The 24427-nt window shown below is 43.0% G+C and overlaps 1 protein-coding gene, 1 long non-coding RNA gene and 1 pseudogene across 5 annotated transcripts in view; 1 reads left to right on the forward strand and 2 right to left on the reverse strand.

The window, feature by feature from the left end:
• Nucleotides 1-10574: 10574 nt before the first annotated feature.
• LOC132533431 (uncharacterized) lies at nucleotides 10575-11565 on the reverse strand. The gene is made up of 2 exons (XR_009545310.1): nucleotides 11268-11565; nucleotides 10575-10954 (listed from the first exon to the last, which is right to left on the reverse strand). It is a non-coding gene; the product is annotated as an uncharacterized LOC132533431 (long non-coding RNA).
• Nucleotides 11566-11610: 45 nt separating this feature from the next.
• Nucleotides 11611-24427, forward strand: part of PPP2R5E (protein phosphatase 2 regulatory subunit B'epsilon) — a 228257-nt gene continuing 215440 nt past the window's right edge. The window contains exons 1-2 of one of the 4 annotated variants that reach the window (XM_007530913.3): nucleotides 11611-12182; nucleotides 14760-14923. In XM_007530913.3, the coding sequence (XP_007530975.1) occupies nucleotides 14767-14923 (157 nt within the window). In that variant the 5' untranslated portion in view covers nucleotides 11611-12182; nucleotides 14760-14766. The remainder of the gene's footprint in view (nucleotides 12183-14759; nucleotides 14924-24427) is intronic. The other 3 variants (XM_060174865.1, XM_007530912.3, XM_007530910.3) reach the window with 3 other exon arrangements.
• LOC132533627 (small nucleolar RNA SNORA70) lies at nucleotides 20031-20133 on the reverse strand (annotated as a pseudogene).

Below are 24427 nucleotides of genomic sequence, written 5' to 3' on the forward strand. Positions count from 1 at the left end.
ATGGCTGTAGAAGTATCACAGTTGTTATGCAGAAATACTTTTATGCCTGAAGCTCCAAGGTCCCAGGTTCAGTCCCCTAGCACCACCATAAGCCACAGCTGAGCAGTGCTCTGGTCTATCTGTGTGACTCTTATTGAAATAAATAAGATATTAAATAAAAAATGATGATGAAAGTTTTAAAAAGAATTTCAATATGCTCTACTCCTCTATGTAAATATGTAAGGGGCTGGGAGACAATCCACCTGATAGTGTGTGCACTTCACCATGTGGGAGGACGCAGATTCAACCCCTTCACACCACATGGGAACACAATGCAAAAGGGAAGCTTCACAAGTGGCAGAGTGTTGCTGTGGTGTCTCTTCCTGCCTCTCACCCTCTATCTGGAAAAAAAAAGACATTAAGGGACAGAGAGAGGGAAAGTAGAAAAAAGAAAGAAAGAAAGAAAGAAAGAGGAGTAGGAAGGTAGCACACCTGGTTGAGCACACACATCACAATGCACAAGGACCCAGGTTTAAGCCCCACGCCCCCACCTGGAGGGTTGAGGGGAAACTTCATAGGCAGTTAAATGATGCTTCATGTGTCCCTTTTCACTCCCTCCCTGCTTATCTCGCCTTTCCCTCTCAATTTCTCTATTTCTTTTTATTTTATTTTATTTTATTTATTTATTCCCTTTTTGTTGCCCTTGTTGTTTTATTGTTGTAGTTATTATTGTTGTTGTAGTTGTTGGATAGGACAGAGAGAAATGGAGAGAGGAGGGGAAGACAGAGAGGAGGAGAGAAAGATAGACACCTGCAGACCTGCTTCACCGCCTGTGAAGCGACTCCCCTGCAGGTGGGGAGCCGGGGTTCGAACCGGGATCCTTATGCCGGTCCTTGTGCTTTGCGCCACCTGCGCTTAACCCGCTGCGCTACAGCCCGACTCCCTCAATTTCTCTATTTCTATTCAAAATAAATAGAGTAAAAAGGGGAAAAAAGAAAAAAATTAAAGAAATATTGAGTCCTAGGGGCCAGGTGGTGTCGCACCTGGTTGAGTGCATATGTTACAGTGCAGGGCATTGGATTAATCTCACTGGTTCGCATTCTTTTTGCTCCACCCCCTCTCCTAGTCACACCCTGTTTCCACCAGTCTCTTTTCGCTCCACCCTCTCTATGTCACATCCTGTTTCCACCCTACTTGGCGAGTATATATACAGCTGCTCTTCTGATTAAACACACTTGGAATTGCCTTCCAGCTCCTAGAGTCCCAGAGTCTCTCTCCTGTGATGCTAGCCCAGCACGAGTTCCTGATACCTCTCCCACGCAGTAGCCTAGGTTGGCTCCAGTTGAGTTCTCTCCAACCCAGAGAGCACTTGCTTGGGAAGAAGCACCCTCAGGCTATCCCGGCATTACAGTGAGCAAGAATCTGGGTTCAAGCCCTTGCTTGAACCCAGATTCTTCAAGCCGCCTGCAGGGGGGAAGCTTTATAAGTGGTGAAGCAGGGCTACAGGTGTCTGTCTCTTTCTCTCAATTTATGACTGTCTCTATTCAATAACTAAATAACTTAATATTCAATAGTGAGTCTTAGTGATGGGTATTGACACACCTGGTAAATCACACATGTTGCCATGTGCAAGGCCCCAGGCTTGAGCTCTTGGTCCCCACCAATAGGGGACAAGGGGCAGAGCAGTGTCGCAGGTATCTCTCTTTATCTCTCCCTCTTCCTTCTCTACTTCTCTCTGTCTCTATCGGAGAACAAAAACAAAAATAATTACCATTACCAGTGGGAGTGGTAGATTCCTCATGCAGGTATTGAGCCCCAGAAATAACACTGGTGAGTCTACTGGGAACAGTTGAATTGTATGGCTTATCTATATAAATCACAAAAACACTAAAATTATAATAGAAAATTGAACAAAGAATGACAATAATAATATGCAGAAAAAGAAATACAAATTATTACAAATGTATGAAAAACATTTTGGGCTTATATTTAGACAAGATGAGTAGGGGAGTAATGATGTTCCCAATGTGGCAGAATTTAATCAAGAACTTGAAAATGTTCATATTCTTCTTTATTTAAAAAAAATTTTTTTTTAATTTATTCCCTTTTGTTGCCCTTGTTGTTTTATTGTTGTAGTTATTATTGTTGTTGTCGTTGTTGGATAGGATACAGAGAAATGGAGAGAGGAGGGGAAGACAGAGAGGAGGAGAGAAAGATAGACACCTGCAGACCTGCTTCACCGCCTGTGAAGCAACTCCCCTGCAGGTGGGGAGCCGGGGTTCGAACTGGGATCCTTATGCCGGTCCTTGTGCTTTGCGCCACCTGCGCTTAACCCGCTGTGCTACAGCCCGACTCCCTTTTTTTTTTTAAATTTTATTTATTCCCTTTTCTTGCCTTTGTTGTAGTTATTGACGTCATCATTGTTGGATAGGACAGAGAGAAATGGAGAGAGGAGGGGAATGCAGAGAGGAGGAGAGAAGAGAGACCCCTGTAGACTTGCCTCACTGCCTGTTAAGTGACTCCCCTGCAGGTGGGGAGCCAAGGGGTCGAACTGGGATTCTTCTACCGGTCCTTGTGCTTTGTGATATGTTCACTTAACCTGCTGTGCTACCTCCCAACTCCCCAACATTCACTTTTGACTCGGATACCCTGACCACAACTGACTGGACAGTATCTTTCTTACTGGGGGAGGGCTCCTTTTCCAGAGAGTCCAGTCTCATTTCTGGCAGCTCTCTTAAATGAAGACAATGCACATGTAAGATTTATCATTTTGCACCATCTACTCTGATCCTCAGGAAAAAAAAAAATCCATCTTTAATGCGAGTAGCAAACAAAAAATGAAGCACAATCACAGAAATGGGCAAGGACAAAAAGGGAACTAAGCACTTTCCCATCGTGCTGTTAGTCCCTGCTTGTGGAGGCTAAGTGTATCCCTGCCCAGAATTCTAATCACACACCCACTTGCTTTCACCAGCTCTGTGCACAGAGTCTGAGAGGCAAAAGTGAGTATTCTAATTTCCAGTTTCTAAGGTCTACCAGGGAGAATGAGAAAGAATGGGAAAATTTAATATTAATTAACTTGTTTAAAAAATGAAAAGAAAAACGGGTCAAATAGTTCACATAGATAGTATGCTGCTTGCTATGCACGTGAGACATAGGTTCAAGCTTGGCACGCACAGCACTGAAGGAAGCTTAGGTGTTGGGGTCTCCTTTACTCTCTCTCTCTCTCTCTGCTTTTCTGTCTCTCCCATCCAAGTGCTAATGAGGCTTGACCCTGCTTAGCTTCCGACATCAGAGGAGATCCAGATCGGGCATGTTCAGGGTGGTATGGCTGTAGACCTTTTGTGTCTCTAGATAAATAACAATAAATAAATAAATAAAAACATTTTTAAAAATGAAAAGAAATATCCCATGTGACTCACTAGGGATAATTCCTGGCCTAAAACAAAGACTACCTTAAACAGCTAATCAACCAACAATAGCCTCCCAGGTGCCAAAATCAGGAATAGCTGAGAATTCTGAGTGTCACATGGTTCAGCTTAAATGACAGCCCATATTTTCACTTTTAATTTTTTTCTGTTTGCCCCTCCTGGTTACAAGAGATTAAGCTGGGCTCTGGGCTCCCATAATTAGTATTTGATAATAACATTTTTAAAAACCTATTTTATTTGATAGGACAGAGAGATAGAGGGGAGGGATACAGAGAGGGAGAAGGAGACACCTGCAGCACTGCATCACCACTTATGAAGCTTCCCTATTGCAGATGGGGACCGGGGGCTTGAACCTGGATCCTGGTACATGGTAATGTGTGAACTCAACCCAGTATGCCACCATCCAACCCCAATAGTGACATCTTGTAATAAATACACTAGAGTAAAAAAAAAAAAAAAATATATATATATATTAGAGCAATAGTATTTATTATAATAGTATTTATTATGATTTATTCATACTGAGATCGCTCTAAAACACTGAGTAGTTACTTAAATGTTTGGGATTAACACCTGAGGGAATAATTAAATAAAATAATCAAGATTTGGTTAGGAAAGTTTTTCTGTTAAGTGTTTGAAGGGCTTATTGGAATGTAGTAGCCATCATGATGATAATTTTCCTTGAAGTTGATATTTGCCACCATTTGCCTATAAAGCTTGCAATTTTAGTTAATTATAACTTTTTCATACAAAGCATAAGATAGAATAGAATAGAATTTTATATTTTGAATGAGTCTGATTCCCCCCACCCCCCTTTGCAACCAGGGCTTTAACTTATGAAGCTCCTTCCCTGCATGAGCTCCTATGTGGTGACCCTGGGTTTGAACCTTTGTTCTTGAACATGATAATAACTTGTGTGCTCTACTGGGTGGGTCATTTGCTAGCCCCTATTTAAATTAATGAATTAATTTATTAGAGCACTGCTCAGCTCTGGCTTTTGGTGTTGTGGGGACTGAACCTGAAACCTTTGAGCATGAAGAGCCTCTTTGCATAACCATTATGCTAACTCCCCTGCCAGGCCCCACTTCAATTTTATAAAAGTACCTTATCATAAATACTTTGTTCCATGCCTGGCTTCAATTGCTTTGTTAACTTTAAGGGCCACCAAATCTTCCAAATTTGAGAATATAAGCTATCTTGACTTGGAAAACCCATCCATTAAAGAGAATATTCTCTTTCTTTCTTTTTTTTTTTTTTTAAAGAATTTATTTATTAATGAGAAAGACAGGAGGAGAGAGAGAAAGAACCAGACATTACTCTGGAACATGTGCTGCCGGGGATCAAACTCAGGACCTAAGAGTTAAGAATCCAGTGCCCTATCAACTGCGCCACCTCCCGGACCATAAAAAAATATTTTCAAATACTGGAGATGACTGCTGCTGTCAGTTTTGCCATAAAAGTTCTTAAAACCTAAAAAAAAAAAAAAAAAAAAGCAGAACAGGGACTGGAGTAGAGGGCACACTGGGAAAAAAAAAAAAGAAGTGATCCATAGTGCTGAAATTGCGTATGTGCCAGACACTGGTTCCATCAGAATGAATAGATAAATACAATCTCAAAAGAGTTGACTTATTTATTTATCGCCACCATTGTTAATACTGGGGTTCAGTGCCTGCACAACTTCATTGTTCCTGGTGGCTACTCTTTTCTTCCCTTTATAGGATGAGAGACAGAGAGATATAGAGAGGGAAAGAGAGACACACAAAACTACTTCTAGAGTTTTTCCTCTATAGGTGCTCCCATATGATGGCCTGGGGCTTGAACTAGAGTCATCAAGTGCAGTAATGTAACTCTACTGTGTGATCCACCTGATGGCACCATAAAAATGTAAAGTTTTGTTATTGCTGGTGAATGCTCCCATACACTTTATAGAACAGTGTGAAAGTGGACTGAAAGCCATATCTCTTGCTTGCTTGCTATCACAGTAGAAAAAGAAAGCTTCTTCAAGAAAAAATTCTATATGAATAAAAAATTTTACTATAAGAATAAAGTGTCAGGTGGGGGTAGGTAGCATAATGGTTATGCAGTACTCATGCCTGAGAATTCAAAGTCCCAGGTTCAATTCCCTGTACTGTTATAAACCAGAGTTGAGCAGTGAGTGCTCTGGTTTCAAAAAAAAAAGTGTCTACTTATGGTCGTAAGTAGTATTTCTTAAGCAGTTACCATATGCCTGGCAGTGTGGTAAATACATAACCTCATTTAAATTTGATAGCTTTTTTTTTTAGGTTCCTTTCTTTCCTTTTTTTTTCTTTTTCCCTTTTTTTTTTTTTTTTTTTGCCTCCTGGTTTATTGCTGGGGCTCAGTGACTGTCCCACGAATCCACTACTCCTGGAAGGCATTTTTTCCCTTTTGTTGCCCTTGTTTTATTGTTGTAGTTATTATTGTTGTCATCATTGTTGGATAGGACAGAGAGAAATGGAGAGAGGAGGGGAAGACAGAGAGGGGGAGAGAAAGACAGACACCTGCAGACCTGCTTCACCACCTGTGAAGCAACTCCCCTGCAGGTGGGGAGCCGAGGGCTTGAACCGGGATCCTTATGCCGGTCCTTGTGCTTTGCGCCACGTGCGCTTAACCCGCTGTGCTACCGCCTGACTCCCTCATAGTTTTTTTTTCATTTTTATTTATTTATTCCCTCATGTTGCCCTTGTTGTTTTATTGTTGTAGTAGTTGTTGTTGTCATTGTTGAACAGGACAGAGAGAAATGGAGAGAGGAAGGGAAAGCAGGAAGGGGATGAGAAAGACAGACACCTGCAGACCTGCTTCACCGCTTGTGAAGTGACTCCCCTACAGGTGGGGAGCGGGAGCGGGGCGGGCTGGAACCCGGATCCTTAAGCTGGTCCTTGCACTTCCAGCCTGCGCTTCCACCCAACTCCCCCCTCATAGCTTTCTTATGAGTTAGGAAGCGTTAGTTCGTTCATTTACAGGCCAAGATACAAAAGCTGAGACTAGTCATTTGTTCCAGGTCCTGCCAGAGCTTACCTTATGTGTATCTGATTCTAGAGGCCTGCTTTCATCTTTATGCTTATAATTAGTTATAGCTTTAGTTCATTTGTATAATTTGACTATTATATAGGTAAAATTATTGCTTTGTTGTACATTATGTTGTATCTTATCCTGTCTGAAATAAAGTGCCCATGAAGCTGGCTTTCTGCTTTCCATTTATTTTACATCAGTTCTTCTTCCTCACCAGTGATATAGGGCTCTTTCTTCCTGCTTTGATCCATTAGTGACCGAGGATCTCTGACTGTTAAGTGGGGGAGCTAAAGCACCTATTTTATTTTATTTTATTTTATTTTTTTGCCTCCAGGGTTATTGCTGGGGCTTGGTGCCTGCACTACAAATCTACTGTTCCTGGAGGCCATTTTTTACATTTTTTTTTAATAGGATAGGACAGAGAGAAATTGAGAGAGGTGGGGAAGATAGAGAGGGAGAGAGAAAGACATCTGCAGACCTGCTTCACCGCTTGTGAAGTGACCCCCTACAGGGGAGGAGCCCGGGGCTTGAACCTAGATCCTTGCATGGGTCCCTTGTGCTTAGTACTATGTGTACTACTGCCTGCCCCCCCACACACCTACCTATTTATTTTTTAAGATTCTATTTATTTGTTAATGAGGAAGATAGGAAGATAGAAAGAACCAGACATCAATTTGGTACATAGCTGCCGGGGACTGAACTCACGACCTCATGCTTGAAAGTCCGATGCTTTATCCACTGCGCCACCTCCCGGGGACCACAACACCTACCTATTTTAAATCTCAGGTAGTACTTACATACCATGAACATATGGAAAGCCATTCATAGCTTCCAGCCCTTGAAGTACATTTGAAAATGTAACTGCATTATTTAAGTTGTGACCCTCAAAAAAAGTCACTGTTGAGGGTGTTCCTCTGTAGGTAAATGTGACTCAAAGAAATACAGCACCAAAGTTCCTTGTCTACACTGTTCCTTTACTGTTTTTCTTAAGAGACCAACAATTGGCTTATACTTTTTCACTTTTCTTCCACTTCGCTCACAAGGATCTTTTGCATCCTACACTCAATTTGGGTTGGTTTACCTCTGTTGACCTTGTCTTAGCAAGTCTTTTCCTCTTTTTTTTTTTTTTTTTGCCTCCAGGGTTATCACTGGGGGCTTGGTGCCAGCACTAAGAATCCATTGCTCCTGGAGGCTATTTTTTCCCATTTTGTTGTCCTTGTTGTGGTTGTTATTGTTGTTATAGCTGTTGTTGGATAGGACAGAAATTGAGAGAGGAGGAGAGAAAGATCGACACCTGCAGACCTGCTACACCTCTTGTGAAGCAACCCCACCTGCAGGTGGGGAGCTGTGGGCTCAAACTCGGATCCTTACTCTGGTCCTTACACTTTGTGCCATGTGCACTTAACCCTCTGCACTACCGCCCAGCCCCCAAGTCTTTTCCTCCTCTATGGGCTGATGATTGGTTTGATGATGCTTCTGCTTATTATTTTAGTTCACAGGTCTCTCACCATTTGATAATCTGTCTTCCAGTCTCATCACATGGCCAGTCTGCCAGTGGATGTAAGATAAGGTTAGCTTTGATATCTGGGAAGTGAATGCTTTTATCTGGTAGCACTGGACAGTGTTCTGTCACTTGATACAGCTCTCTCCCCATTGGTTATAATGTATTTTTTGCATTAATTTAGAGAAGCAGCCTCCAAACTTTGATTACTTGTATTTTTTGATGAGTATGTTTAATAACATATAGATATACTGCCATCACTAGCCTCTAACAATCATAGTACATATTTAGGGTAAAGCTCTTTAATGACAGTGAAACAAATCCACGCTTCAAATCGATTTCTTGATTAATCTTTCACTTTTTTTTTTTTTTTCCAGAGCACTGCTTAGCTCTGGTTCATGGTGGTGCAGGGGATTGACTTTGGAACCTCAAAGGCATGAGAGTTTCTTTGCATAACTATGCTATCTACCCTTGTCCTGAATCTTGTATTTTTTTTTTTTGCCTCCAGGGTTTTTGCTGGGGCTCCGTGCCTGCACCATGAATCCACTGCTCCTGGAGGCCATTTCCCCCCCACCCCTTTTTGTTGCCCTTGTTGTTGTAGCCTTGTTGTGGTTATTATTGTTGTTGTTAATGTTGTTCGTTGTTGGATAGGACAGAGAGAAATGGAGAGAGGAGGGGAAGACAGAGAGGGAGAAAGATAGACAACTGCAGACCTGCTTCACTGCCTATGAAGGGACTCCCTAGCAGGTGTGGAGCCAGGGCCTCTAACCAGGATCCTTCCGCAGGTCCTTGTGCTTTGTGCCACATGAGCTTAATCCGCTGCGCTAGCCCGACTCCCTGAATCTTGTATTTTTTAACTAAAGTTTTATTGAACTTATTCACTGGTTATTACAACTTTGAAATGTGGCTTTCAAAGGTCTTATACTCTAAGAGGTGTCAGTTTTGTCATTTGCTGGTTTTCCTGTGGTTTCTTTTTAAAGGACTCTGATAAAGTCACATGTCTATTTTCTACAGTTTTAATTAAGCCTAGACAAAAAATAATCATTAAATTTACTTTACTGAATTGAGAAAATGACAATTAAGTCTCTACATTATCTGTAGTGACTGACCAGAAAGACCCATCATTGCCAATCCCCATTAGTGGGTAGTGCCTACTTTTCCTTAAGGGATATGGCCTATCCTTTATTTATTCACTTATTTATATTGGATAGAAACAGACAGAAATTGAGAGGGAAGGGGGAGATGGAGAGACACCTGCAGCTCTACCACTCGTGAAGCTTTTCTCCTGCAGGTGGGGGCCAGGGCTTCAACCCAGGTCTTAGCACACTGGTGTGCCACCGCTCGGCCCCCATATACCCTATTCTTTTCTACGCCAAGAGGCCATTCTAAGGACTGGGCACAGGGTAACTCATTCTCTGTATGTCAACTGAGTTTAATGTTTTCTTTTCTGATTAAAGTTAAGCATAAACAGATGTCCTCAAAGTTTCTTCTCTTGATTCCATATGCATTGCTTTGCACAATTCATGGAGTATACACACACCTTGTGTGCATGGATCTTTGTTAGAAATTATTTGTCCAAAGAATAATTTCTCATATAACCAAGGATGTTTCCATTTTTAAAAGACCTGCACATTTCAGATACTTAGCCATTTTTATAAAGTGAAATCATTTTGAAATGAATTCTTTATATTCCTAATTTGCAATCAAATTCTCCATTCTACAAAATGTGAAATGTTCTAAGCAACAGCTGTGAGTCTTTAAAACATGCACTACTTTTTAACAGTTCAATTGTTGCCAAAGGAAACTGAGTTGGCTTTCAAATTTTTCTTGGTTTTAATTCCTCATTTACACTCAAGAGATTAAGCAGATAAATTCTGCATGGTTGGGACTGAATTTTCTTCTTTTTTTTTTTAATAAAGACTGGCCACAGAAACTGAGATGTGGAAATGTACGTTTCTTGAAGACTGGAAGGAGATTGGTATTCTAATAAGTCTTGTAGGGCCTAGTGGTGATGAATGGGCACTATTTATACATTTGGAGTCAGTAGGTGGAGCTTGTTTCAGGAAGAGAGCTATTTTTCCTGTTCCCATTTCAATTCAAATCGGGAATTTTTTAAACAAAAATAATTCAGGGTACAAAATTTGCTTCCTCTCGAGCCATTTCTGGGAATGTGCATAGAATTCACATTTGCGTGTTCAACAAAGACAAGCAAAATGCAATTTGTTGATGTCACTTGTACATATGGCACATACAATTTCATTTATATATAGATCCATTCCCTAACTGTGTAAAAAACATAATATAGTGCTGAGGGGTAAAACAAGACTACAGATCGACAAACACAGTATCAGAAAACAAAATACTGGAGCAAAATATACCTGAATTCCAGCAGTTGTAAAAAAAAAAAAAACCAAACAAACTCTAGCAACTGGAGGTTGACGAAGATTAAAGTTTGTCTTCCCCCTCTATTTCCAAATTTTGAACAACTGATAATCTGTTTTTGTAGTACCCCAAAGGTAATATGCACTCACATCGAGTAACAGACTAAAAATATTCTCTGGGAATGCACCATTTGCGCCCAAGGCTCACCAGTGGTGCAAACACATCTCCAAATAACCCAGTCCTCCACCCCAAAGATGTATCTTATTTATTAAATAGAGTTTCACATGAGACAAAGAGAAAAGAGACAAGCTGGTATACGTCCCAAGAATGGAACCCTGAACATTAGGTAGGCTTGCAAGATCAGATGCTCTACCAGTCGAACTATTATATTTCCTTCCCCTGCTACACGTCTCTAAATATTTTACTACTTGTTCTAGCTAGAGTTAAGTGAAGTCTTCTCTGGCTTTGCCAATGAGAGTCTCGCAAACTCTCCCAGAGCGGGAAGCTGGATTCCCTTGAGTTTCTCAGGCTGGGCAGGAGCAAAGCGGTCAGCTCAGCCAACACAAACCATGCCGAGCTGGCCTCGGCGGAGGTTTGCAGAAACTTCAAGGAGCTGGGGTGCAAGACAAGTCTAGGGAAAAAGGAGCGAAGTGAGCGACACCCAACCCTTGGCCAGGCCCTTGGATCTGCGTGCAGGCAACTGCTGGGGGTTTCACTACGGCCTGCAAGGGGCCCACTGACACCCACAGACCCGGCGCCCAGACCCGGGCAGCGGGTCTCGTTCTAACTCTACGCAGCACTGGTTCGCGGTCTGCCGAGCCGCTGGAGGGGGCGCAATCAAGGCTGAGTAGTCTCCCTCTTTCCTAGACGACTCTGGCCTTTGGATTCCTCTGAAGATAACCTCCGCCCGGAGGCTCCGCACTGCGCGGACCCGGCTCGCTGACCTGTCCGTCGTACACTTCCCCGGTGTAGACATATCGACCCAGCCCCAGCAGCTGCCGGGTCTCCCTACTTCAACCCACCCAGCGGCCTGGCGTAAGAGGCAACAGCGCGACCGGAGCTCGCGGCTGCATCCGGGTTCCTTTCGCCTGAGCCCAATCCTGGGCCTCGTCTCTTCTCACCCTCCTGTTTCTCCGCCTCCCCCCTCCCGCCACCAATCCCGGATCGGCTCTCAGCCGAACCTGCTGGCACGAGAGTGACGGCGGACGCAGGCCAATGAGTGCTGGTTTCCTGTTTGAAGCCGCCAGTGAGTGGGCGCTGGAGGCGGGCGCTGCTGGGCAAAAGGTTCGGTTGCGCTTGTGCCATGGACTCAGCCGCCCGGTGATATTGACAATAGGAGAGAGAAAGGGGCATTGACTGGGGACCCACCGCGGGTACCGAACGGCGACTCTGGCAGCGGCAGCTCCAGCGGCTCCTCCTCCTCCTCCTCCTCCTCTCACCTCCTGCTGCCGCTGCGGATCCCGTCTTCCTCCCTCCCTCCCCCCCTTCCCCACGTCGTCGCCGCCGAGTCCGGGGCTAAGAGCAGAGGCGCCGCCCGCCGGGAATGTGAGCGAGGAACCACCGGCGGAGCCGCAACGGGGTTGGTGCCGATTTGATGGGACGGGCCCGCGGGGAAGGATCGTGAGGCCGCCGCCGCCGGAGCGCTGAGCTTCAGGTCCGGTCGTGAGGCCTAAAGGCGCCGCCGCCGCGGAACCGGAGGGTCGCCGCGCCGGGCAGCCGTAGCCCCGGGCTCCCGTCGCCGTCCGGACCTCTCCCCGCACATCCCGGTTCCGCCACCCGCCCACTCTGCGGCCCTCTGGCCCGTTTCCTACCCTTCGAAACCACAGATCATCTTCAGATTCTTCCCCAGAAGCTTCAAGGTAACTTGGTCTTTCCAGCAGCGCGGCTCGCCGGCTTCTCCTCCTCCTCGTCCCCGTCCTTCTGCGGAGCTCGCAGGGCACTGGCCTCCGGCAGGCCGGGCCCGCGCTGGAGAGGGGTGCGGTGGGGTGGGGTGGGGTGCAGCGGAGCGAGCGTCCAACCCACTTGTCTGATTTACCTGCAGATGCTTCTGATGATGTCTTTCCTTCACTCTGCAAACCCCCCCCCCCCCCCAGCTTCTGGGTTTAGGAGCATTTCTTGGCCCCTTTCATCCACTGTCGCGGGAGGTGGGGGCGGTGGTGGTGGCGACAGGGGGGCTTGGTGTAGTGAAGAGGGTTCTAGAGTGGCTTATCTTCTTCCAGGGCTTGAGGTGGGGAAGGAAGCAAAGGTAATGGATATGTCACCATCCTTTCAGATAATCCTACCCCCTCTCTTACAACCACCGACACCCCTTTGGATTATCCTGAGTTTTTGAAATAACCTGTGCCGGTTGCTTTAAAGGATGATAAAGCTTTGGGCGCTCTGATTCAGGGCGAAACCTGTTTCCCTGGGCTTTGCACTGACCGGCTGCTGCTGCTGCATGTCAGGTCCGCAGCGCTTTAGATTTGGGATCCTTGACGTTTATTCTCCACCGCCAACATACGGAGCAACTAAATGGCTTAAAAAACAACAACAACAACAACAACTAATAGATAGCACACCGGTCTTCGTAGATGGGAGATGAATAATAATAATAATAATAATAATGGAGTGTTGGAGAGACCACGAAATCTTGTGTTGTTGGGGTTAGAGTGAAATCGTGTTTCCACATACATAACCATGTTGGAAAAGTGAGCCCTGAATTTACAGCATACGAATGTGACATGGAGCTTCTTCCTGATGGAGTCATTGTGAAAAATTTTGTCCTCTTCTCTAGTCATTCGTAGTTTGCTATTCGGTTTTGAATCTTTGACATTTTATTTAATGCTAAGCCAGGTAGATTTCTCAAATTTTCTTTTAAAAAGAAAACCAAACAGGGCTTAAAAAATTCAGACTTTATCATTATATGGTTTGTTATTTTCTTTTGTCAGAAGCCAGGTAACTTTTTACTGTTACTTGTTCAGGAAGAAACTTGCTTACTCTTTCGTTTAGAAGTTAAAACAGGAAACAAGAACACAAACTTGTCTGTACTGAAATGACAAGTGAGTAATTACATCCCAGCATTTTCCCCATCTGCATTATTTCTGTCCGAGTCTCCCATTAATCTTGCATGATACCTCCGTGTCATGGAAATGATGGGACCTCTTTAAATTGGTAAATAAGATTGAGTTTATTAACTCTTGTTCCTATTTTTTAAAAATTATTTATTTATTTTGGATAGAGGCAGAGAGCAAGTGAGAGAGAGGGAGGAGAGAGAAAAGGAGAGGCAGCTGCAGCACTGCTTCATTTCTTCTGAAGCTTCCCCCTACAAGTGTGTGTGTGTGTGTGTGGGGGGGGGCTTGAACCCCCCCTCCTTAAGCATTGTAATGTGTATGCTCTACTAGGTACGCCAACGCCCAGCCCCAATTCTTGTTACTTTTAGGGACTTTCATTTTAATACTTTGACAGGGTAGAAAAATCTAAAATAAATGTTCAGTTCCATCAGTTTGATGGAGTAGAAATTGACATTTGACTGAACTCAGGTTCAAGGAATCTCAACTTTTTTTTTTTTTCTAACTTGGTTTTCTAAGCAGGCTCTAAATTTATGGTTTCAGCTCAACTTTGCTCCATAATTTCATGCTAGTTTTGTTAAGCTTTAATAACTAAAGAGGGCTTCATTAAAAAAAAAAAAAGACTACTTTGAAATGCTTCTAATTATGTCTTTTATGTTCTGTGTAAAGGCATTTAGTCTGTTCTTATTTGCTGCTCTGTAGCTTATAGCTAAACGCTGATTTGAAAGTTCTACATAGATAGTATGAGAAATTGTAAATTTTGTTTTTCATTCTTGAACTTTGTTTCTTGAAGTACAGTTAGGGTTTCAACTCCAGAGCCCATTCATAATATTAATATATTAAGAAAATGTATCAATGGAAGTTTTCCAGCTGCAGAACAACTCCAAAATTATTTCAGGAATCTTAAGATGAGAAGAGTTTTGCAGTTAGAAAATGAGTACATGACTTAGAAGAATTGTGTCAAATTAACCATTTTAATGCTTATAACAATGGTAGCTGTATTTGACTTAAATATTATTTATGATAGTTATATTCTTTTTTAAAAAATTCTTTATTGGGGGATTAATGTTTTACATTCGACAGTAAATACAATAGTTTGTACATGCGTTATCTTTATTTATTGGATAGGGACAGTCAGAAATCAAGAGGAAGGGGTAGACAGAGAGGAAAAGAGACACAAAGATACTTGCAACCCTGCTTCACCACTCGCAAAGCTTTCCCCCTGCAGGTGGGGACTGGGGGCTTGAACCTGGGTCCTTGAGCACTGTAATATGTGCACTCAACCAGGTGCGCCACCACCTGGCCCCAGTATATGGGGATTTTAGAAATTGTGTAACTTGTGTACGTGTTTCCATACTGGGAATGTGTTTGATACCTCTTTCTCTTCAGTAGGGATATGTCCTCAGCACCAACTACTCCTCCATCAGTGGATAAAGTAGACGGATTTTCTCGGAAGTCCGTCAGAAAAGCCAGACAGAAGAGGTCACAGAGTTCCTCACAGTTTAGGTCTCAAGGCAAGCCTATTGAGTTAACACCTCTGCCACTACTGAAAGGTAAGGCTAATGACCAGGTGATGGATTTCTTTTTGATTAATCTTTTAAATTTCTTTTTAATTGATCTTTTTATATATTCCTACATAAAACCCTTTTTGTAGTGTTTTACACCTGTTAAAATTTTGTTGCAGATTAGAGATAAGTTTTCAGATACATTGAAATGATCAGATCTACCCACATCCTCTTCTAACAGGCTCAACTTAATGCAAATACCTAGGAATTGGTGAAAGGAAATTTATCTAGAGAATCTCTCATATTGATAAGTAGAAAAACTGAAAGACAGAAAAACTTTAAGATCTCCTGTTAGGTGTTTCTCGACACTTAGGATGGATGCATTATATGTAACGATAGTTAAAAATTGCAAAGTCTTGGTCAAGAGACTGCAGGCCTGGTAGAAGAGATGGTACCATTAAGTTTCATAAAGAAGATGATATTTAGAATTCAGAATTTTTCAGCTAACACAAATACAAAAGGCATGTGGTGATCAAACTTGTTTAATACTTTTTTCTTTGGAATGGATTAGTCTACGTTTTTCATGTGAGGCCTGTTTTTTTCTAAATTAGACCTTCCATCTTTTGCTTGGGTGTGTGGATACTTTTTATTTCTTTAATTCTCAACTAATTGTATTGTATTTGTAAACAGACATTATTTGAAATGTATTAGAACATGACTCTTTTTTAAAAAAAAAAAAAGAACGTAATTCTTTTAGCTTGGAAACTCTTGGAATCTAATTTTGAAGGGGAATTTTTTTCTGCTGAGCACTTGAAAATGAGGAGAAGGGGCACGAATAGTACAATGCATGTTGAAGGCTCAATTGCTGATGAACATTTCTGTAGTAACTTGTGAAATCATGAGGTATTAAGAAAAGTTGGAGTTTGGCTAGGGAAAAAAAAAACCTCAAAACTTACCCATGTTTTTCCTTTGTGTATTCTTTTCCTTCAAGGGAGTGATCCCAATATGTATATTTAAAAATGCTGATTACTGTAAAGACTGTCATTTAGTAACCACATACTCTTATGAGTTTGGGGGAGAAAATTTTGGATAAAGATTTTGCTGGGGGGTAGGGGTAGGCGCACATGGCGCAAAGTGCAAGGACCAGCATAAGGATCACTATTCGAGCCCCTGACTCCCCACCTGCAGGGATGTCGCTTCACAAGTGGTGAAGCAGGGGGAAAAAAGATTTTGCTGGTAGAAATGAAAATAATCTTTATAAAGTTTGGAAGAGGGGCTGGGCAGTACCTGGTTGAGTGCACATGTTACAGTGCAGAAGGACTCAGGTTCAAGCTCTCCAGTTCTCATCTGCAGGGGGGAAGCTTCCCAAGTGAAGCAGTGCTGCAGGTGTTTCTCTATTCCTCTGTCTTTCCCTTCCCTCTGGATTTCTGTCTGTCTTTATCCAGTAAAGATTAAAAAAAAAAAAAACTTGGGAGAAAAATGAAGGGATAAAATTTGAAATACAAAGTTGGTAACATTGAATTCTTTAATAATTTATGTTATCTAAGCTAGGCATAGTTAATAGTATCTAAATCTGGGAAAGGACTTTTCTGAGAAAGTGACTAATTTTTTTTAGGGTTAGAATTTTAAACTTTATTATTATTTAAGAATTTTTAAAGAATTAATCTATGTTGGATAGAAAAAGTCAGAAATCAAGAGAGAAGGAGGGGATAGAGAGGAAAAGAGACAGGGACACCTACAGTAGCTTTACTACCCGCAAAGCTTTCCCCCTGCAGGTGGGGATTGGGGTGGGGGCCTCTACCCTGGGTCTTGGTTCACTCAAGCAGGTGCCCTACCACCCAGCCCTCACACCACCACCTGACCCCCTAATTAAAAAAAATATATATTTATTTATTTTCCCTTTTGTTGACCTTGTTTTTTTTAATTGTTGTGATAGTTATTATTGTTGTTATTGATGTCATTGTTAGGTAGGACAGAGAGAAATGGAGAGAGGAGGGGAAGACAGAGAGGGAGAAAGATAGATACCTGCAGACCTACCTGCTTCACTGCCTGTGAAGCGACTCCCCTGCAGGTGGGGAGCCAGGAGCTCAAACTGGGGCGCTTCGCGCCACATGCGGTTAACCCGCTGTGCTACTGCCTGACTCCCCTAAAATTTTTTTGGGGGGGACCAGTTTTACTAGAGTCCAGCAAAACTATAGTACGTGTATTATGCAGATTGAATATATGTCTTTGCAGCCCCTGCAGGGAGCACGTTCACAGCTAGCCCTTCCCTTTGTATGTCTGGAGGAAGCCTCAAGGAGAACCCTCAATATATTCCGAGTGGGGGACAGTTGGGATCTTGACTGGGGGTGGAGGTGAGACAGTGGGCAGCTGCAGGCTCCTGGAACCTTGAGTCTTCAGAGGTTTGGAGACCACTGGACCTTGGTCCTTCGCTGTGAGTGGCACCAGAGGCTCGAGACCATTCAGAGGCACTGGGATTACAGGGACTTGGTTCTTCACAGGGTGAGAACTTGGATTCTGTGGAGGGTCTGGGGTCATGGGGTCTTGACCTTTGCCTCGTGCTGGAAGCACAGGCCCTTAAGGATTCTTTGGAGGTTCAGGGGCTTGATCCTTGACAGATAGAGGGACCACGGCCCGTGATTCTTTACAAATGCCACAGGATCCCTCAATTGCTCTGGGGCTTCTCTGTCCCGCTCCTTTGATGGCTCTGGGGCCACTCCATCTTGCTTCTTCATGGGCTCAGGGGCCCCAGGAACCTCATTCCTCCTGGTGCTGTGACCGTGACTCTTTGATCCTTCAAATGCTTTGGGGCCAAGGGGCTTTGGTCCTTGACGGGTGCTGGGACCACAAGACCTTGGTCCTTTGGAGGCTCTGGAGCTATGGATCCTTGATCCTTAGTTGCTGCTGGGACCACTGGGCTTGGATTCTTTGGAAGCACCTGAGTTGAGGGTTCTTGGCCCTTGACCCTTGACCCTTGGCCCTTGATCACAGAACCTGAATCCTTTAGAGATTCTGAGACCATGTAACCAGGTTCCTTAACTGGTGCTGGAATCATGGGCCCTACATCCTTCAGAGCCCGTGGGATCACAAGAGCTTGATCCTTCAGGGGCTCTGGAGGCAGGGAGCCTTGCTCCTTTGGGGACTCTTGGATCACAGGCCCTTGGTCCTTGTCTGGCCCTGTGGTACAAGACCTCGGTTCTTCTGTGACTCCCTGGTGGGCTCCACCTGGCTCCCAGCCTAGGAGGTGCAGGAGAGCCTTCCTGGAGCTGTCCCGAGTCTAATTTTTTTTTTTTGTATTTATTTATTTTCCTTTTTTTGTTGCCCTTTTTTTTTTTTTTTACTGTTGCTGTAGTTATTGTTATTGATGTCATTGTTGTTGGATAGGACAGAGAGAAATCGAGAGAGGAGGGGAAGACAGAGAGTGGGAGAGAAAAATAGACACTTGCAGCCCTGCTTCACTGCGTATAAAGTGACTCCTCTGCAGGTGGGGAGCCGGGGCTCGAACCGGGATCCTTACTCAGGTCCTTGCACTTTGCACCACGTGCGCTTAACCCGCTGCGCTACCGCCCATCTCCCAATTTTTTTTTATTTTAAGTGTTTTTTTCCTCCAGGGTTATTTCTGGGGCTCAGTGCCTGCACCACGAATCCACTGCTCCTGGAGGCCATTATCCCCCCTTTGTTGCCCTTGTTTATCATTATTGTTGTTATTATTGTTGTTGGATAGGTCAGAGAGAAGTCAAGAGAGGACGGGGAGAGAAAGGTAGATAGCTGCAGACATGCAGCTTGTTAAGCGACCCCCCTGTGGGGGGGGAAGCGGGGGGGGGGGGCTTGAACCGGATCCTTAACGCCAGTCTTTGCACTTTGCACCATGTGTGCTTAACATGCTGCGCCACCACCTGACCCCCACCTGGCCACCTAATTTTAAACTTTATTATTATATTAATTCCATAGGATACCTGGTAAACATTTAAATAAGTACTTAACTGAGTCTCTGGGAGGTACCATAATTGCAGGAGCATTGGACTTACAAGTGTGAAGTTCTTAGTTTGATTCCTGGTATCACACATACCACCTGATGCTGATGCTGTGGTTCTCTCCTCTCTCTTATGTTAAAAACAGCACATCAAAAAGCAAAAAACAAACAAGAAAACTTAACTGGTCACTTCATAGCTTTTGTGGGTAGTAAAAGATACGCACCAGAATAATTTGGCCACATATTCAGAAGTTGTTATTTCTCTTCTCGTTTTTTTATTGTGGTGAAATACGAATACTATGAAATAGACCATTTTAACCACTAAAACCTTTATTAATGAGAGAAACAAAGAATGAGAACGTCAGTGCTCAGTATGGTATATGATGCTGAACATTTAACTCCAGACTTCATGCTTGAGAACCTACTGCTTTATCCACTGTTCATGGGCTGCCAGTTTGACCATTTTTAAGCGTGTGTCAGTGTGGCAGGAACTATATCACCATTGCCCATTTCAAGAACAGAACTTTTTCATGTTTCCCAACTAAAACTTTATGTTAAATACTCACTCCCAAAGTTCTAATCCCCAGCCCCTTGCAACCACCACTGAAACTACTGCCTCTATAAATCTTGCTACTCTTAACTACCTCATGTAAATGGTGTCATGAAATACGTGTGCGTTTGTGGCAGTCTTATTCATTTGGTGTATTATCCTTAGGGCTCATTCACATGGTAACATGTTTTAGAAATTCTTCCTTTTTTTTTTTTTTTTTTTTTTTTTAGCGGGATCTTGTTTTATTGTAATTGATTAAGGGACAGCTCTGATGCTCTCAGGAGTCCAGGGCCTGCCACTTGTCCAGGGGACTGCAGTTGGGGATGTATTTGACTCCACAGCCATCTGGGATGAGGCGCTTTTCAGCCACTGTGTCTTCAGATTCATCTGCATTAAACTTGGTGAAGCCCCACTTCTTGGAGATGTGGATCTTTTGGCGTCCAGGGAATTTGAACTTGGCCCTGCCGCAGGGCCTTGTTCTGCAGCTTGCTTCAGATGGACAGAATGGCCTGGCCCATGTGGACTCAGGCCACAGTGCCCTGGGGCTTCCCCAAAGCTCCTCGCATCCCTGTCTGGAGCCTAAGGTTAGGGACAGCAGGAGGTCAGGCATAAAATGAACACAGAGCAGGAAGGCCTGTCTCCAGGGTCCCTTAGGGCAGCCTATATACAAGCTACAGGCTGCATACACTATCCAGAAGGCTACTGTTTGCAGCCACTGCACACCCGGGAGGGCAGAGAAATTCTTCCTTTTTTAAGGCCGAGTAATAGTCCAGTGTATAGCCTGTCTTCCTTCCTTCCTTCCTTCCTTCCTTCCTTCCTTCCTTCCTTCCTTCCTTCCTTCCTTCCTTTCCTCTTATTGACACCAGGGTTATCACTGGGGCTCAGTTTGGGCACTACAAATCCATTACTCCTGCACCTTTTTTAAAAAAATTTTTTTTTTTTTTTATAACCAGAGCACTGCTCAACTCTGGCTGTGGTGGTGGTGGGGGAATTGAATCTGGGACTCTGTAGCCTCAGGCATGCAAGTCTTTTTTCGTAATCATTATGATATCTACCCTCCCTTTCTTTTTTGTTAGACCAGACAGAAATTAAGAGAGGAGAGGGAGATAGGGTGAGAGAAAGACACTTGCAGCCTTAACTGCTTGTGATTGTCCCCCCTGCAGAAGGGGAGCATGGGCTCAAACCTAAGTCCTTGTGCACAGTAACATGTGCCACTGCATAGAACACTCCATGTTCCCTCCTAACCCTCTTTTTCTTTTTTACCAGAGCACTTCTCAGCTCTGGTTTATGGTGATGCATAAAAAGGAACCTGGGAAGTAGAGCGTCAGGTATAATCTTATGCTATCTTCCCTGCTCCCACCTGTTTTTTTTTTTTTCCTTCTTTTTTTAAAGATAGAAACAGAGTGGCAGAAAGAGAGATTCTGCACACTATCCAGGTGAGCTATTTCACTGACTAGCTTCAATTTTTTATGTGAAGTCTTGATTTGATAGTATTGAAAAAATCTCTAAGAACTCTGTTCTTTAAAAAAAATATGGCTTTGGACCAGTGGAATAACTCACTTGGATAGTGTGCTGTTTTGCCACATCTGCCACCTTGGTTTGAGCTCTGCCCCCACTGCGTTAAAGGAAGCTTCAGTGCTGTGGTTTTATCCACACACTCTCTGCCTCCCTGTTTCTTTTAAAAACAGAACAAAAACTATATATATTGGGTTTTCAGAAAAGTTACAATGTATGCAAAAATGCATCATGACTTTTCTAGTAATCCAATGTATACACATATATACGAATGTATGCTATATGTATATATGCATGTTTTGGGGAGCCATCAAGGTAGCTTATCTGGGAGGGTATCTGCTTTGCCATGTGCAAGACCCAAGTTTGAGTCTGTCATGGCACTAGGTAAAACTTCTCTCTTTGTGTCTGTGTCTTTCATTCTGAAAAGGTAAGCCTGGGTGAAGCCCTGGTGATATGAGAGAGAGAGAAGCAGGCACACACATATGCACACACAATCTCTTTCTCTCTCTCTTACTGATTTTGGGCTGCTGGGGAGTTAGTACAGTAGGACACAGTCCCCTGCACTGCCAACATCCTAAGCTTAACAGTCCTCTGGTTAAAAAAAAAATTCTTGATTTTGTGTATGTTTTACCAGAATGAGGGAATTAAAGAGAATATTGACCATGTCACACACACTGTATATATCCACAAACTTAATCCAAGTGGACTAAAAGTTATTCTTGTTCTGGAAATATTTTATTTATTTATTTTCCCTTTTGTTGCCCTTGTTTTTATTGTTGTTGTTGTTGTTATTGATGTCATCGTTGTTGGATAGAACAGAGAGAAATGGAGAGAAGAGGGGAAGACAGGGGGAGAGGAAGACAGCTGCAGACCTGCTTGACCGCATGTGAAGTGACTCCCCTGCTGGTGGGGAACCAGGGGCTCGAACTGGGATCCTTACGCTGGTCCTTGCGTTTAACCTGCCTGACTCCCTGGATATATTTTTTTTTATAGAAACTTTAAAAATATTTTATTTTTGAGAAAGATGAAGAGAGAGACACAAAGAAACATCAGAGTACTGCTCAGCTCTGGTTTATAGTGGGGGGGAGGGTTGGGATTGACCATGGAACTTTGGAGCCTCAGGCATGAGAGTCTCTTTGCATAACCATTGCTTATCTACCCCTGCCCTCTGGAAATAATTTTTAGGTTAGATTTTCATGTCTAAGAAAAAAAAGAGTAGATTCAAATACAGGGTTTAGAAATGTACATTTGCTGTTGACTTTTGTAGTCAACATAAAGTTTGTTAAATGACACTTGTTTTCTTTTTTAATTTTTATTTTGTTTGATAGAAACACCCAGAAATCAAGGGGGAAGGGGGAGATCGAGAGGGACAGAGACACCTGCAGCACTACTTCACCAGTTGCGAAACTTTCCCCCTGCAGGTGGGGACCAGGCACTTGAACCTGGGTCCTTGCACACTATAATGTGTGTGCTCAACCGGGTCCGCCACCACCTGGTCTCACTTGTTTTCTTTATAGTGGATTAACTTTTATGTGGAAAAAAAAAATTTTATGTGCTGTCACTTTACCAATTTTAGGAAATAATTTGTGAAATATAAAAACACAGCAAAAAAATTTTACATTTTCATAGGAGAAACTAGATTTAAGTTGTATATACATATCAAAGGATAGTTATTGATTTAATTTTCTTACTTATTACCTATGTATGTGCTTATTTTTTACCAGAATACTGCTCAGTATGGTGGTATTGGGGTTTGAACCTGGGACCTTTAGTGCCTCAATTCTGAAAGTGCTTTTGCATAATCATTATGTTATCTCCCCAACCCTTGACTGAATTTTCTATAGTGTTGCTAATAAGTTACTAAATTGGAAGATTTGAATTCATTCATTTAAATCATACTGGAGTTTTGTGGGTTACTTTAAAGAATCCCTTTCATTTTGGAGAAGTTTGAAAATAGAAATTGTGTGTAATCATAGTGACTATGTAATTCATCTTTTTTTTTTTTTTTTAATAAGATTTAGTAATGAGATTGGTGTGTTGCACCAAAGTAAAAGACTCTGGGGTGGGTAGGGGGGCAGAGTACAGGTCCAAAAAGGATGACAGAGGATCTAGTGGGGGTTATATTGTTATGTGGAATACTGAGAAATGTTATGATGTAGAATGTAAAACACTAATCCTCCAATAAATAAATAAGTAAATAAATAAAAAGATTTAGTAATGAGAAAGACAAGAATGAGAACCAGAGCATTATCTGGCACATGTGATGCCAAGGATTGAACTCTAGGCCTCATGTTTAATAGTCCAACACTTTATCCAGTGTACTTCCTTCCAGGCTACTATAACTCATATTTATTTATTTATTTATTTATTTATTTTGCCTCCAGGGTTATCTCTGGGGCTCTCTGCCTGCACTACTGGTGGCCATTTTTTTCTCCCATTGTTGTTGATGTTGCTGTTATTGTTGTTACTGCATAGGACAGAGAGAAATTGAGAGGGGAGTGTGAAATAGAGAGGGAGAGAAAGAAAGATAGTCACCTGCAGACCTACTTCACCACTTGTGGGTGGAGTGACCCTCCTGCAGGGAGCTGGGGGCTTGAACCTGGATCCTTACCCTTGTCCTTTGCACCATGCTCACTTAACCCAGTGCATTCCTGCCCGGCTCCCACTATAACTTAATCTTTAAATTTGTTTTTAAGTATGTATTTATTCTCTTTTGTTGCCCTTGTTGTGTTGTTGTAGTTACTGATGTGTTGGTTGTTGGATAGGGCAGAGAGAAATGGAGAGAGGAGGGGAAGACTGGGGGGAGAGAAAGCAACTTCTCTGCAGGTGGGGAGCCCTTCTCTGCAGGTGGGGAGCCAGGGTCTCAAACTGGGATTCTTATGTTGGTCCTTGTGCTTCGTGCCATGTGCACTTAACCAGCTGCGCTACCTCCCAACTCCCAATCTTTTAATTTTTTTTGAACATTTATTTTATTTTTTATATTTTGGAAACTTTATTTGATAGGACAGAGAGAAATTGAGAGGGGATGGGGTTTTAGGGAGGTGGACAGATACCTGCAGCACTGCCTTGGGAAGCCTTCCCTCTGCAAGTGAGGACTGGGGGGCTTGAATCAGGTGTGCTACTGCCCAGCTCCCTGAATGTTTAGTCGATGAGACAACTAGAGGTCAGCCCTGTTCTGCCATATGCAGTGCTGGGCATCGAACTTGGGACCTCCAAACCCTGTGCTTACTGAGTTCAGTGAACTGTTTCCCTAATTGCAGCAGCAGCAGCAACTCTTATTTATTTGTTTATTTATTTATTTATTTGATCAGAGCACTGCTCAGCTCTGATTTATGGTGGTGCGGGGGATTGAACCTGGGATCTTGGAGCCTCAGGCTGAGAGTCTCTGTATAACCATTATGGTATTTGCTCCTGTACGTTTTTTTCCTTTTTTTAAGATTTTATTTATTAGAAAGATGGGAGGAGAGAGAGAAAGAACCAGACATCACTCTGGTACATGTGCTGCTGGGGATTG

Source organism: Erinaceus europaeus, chromosome 16 (assembly GCF_950295315.1).
Source record: "Erinaceus europaeus chromosome 16, mEriEur2.1, whole genome shotgun sequence".
Lineage (NCBI taxonomy): Eukaryota > Metazoa > Chordata > Mammalia > Eulipotyphla > Erinaceidae > Erinaceus > Erinaceus europaeus.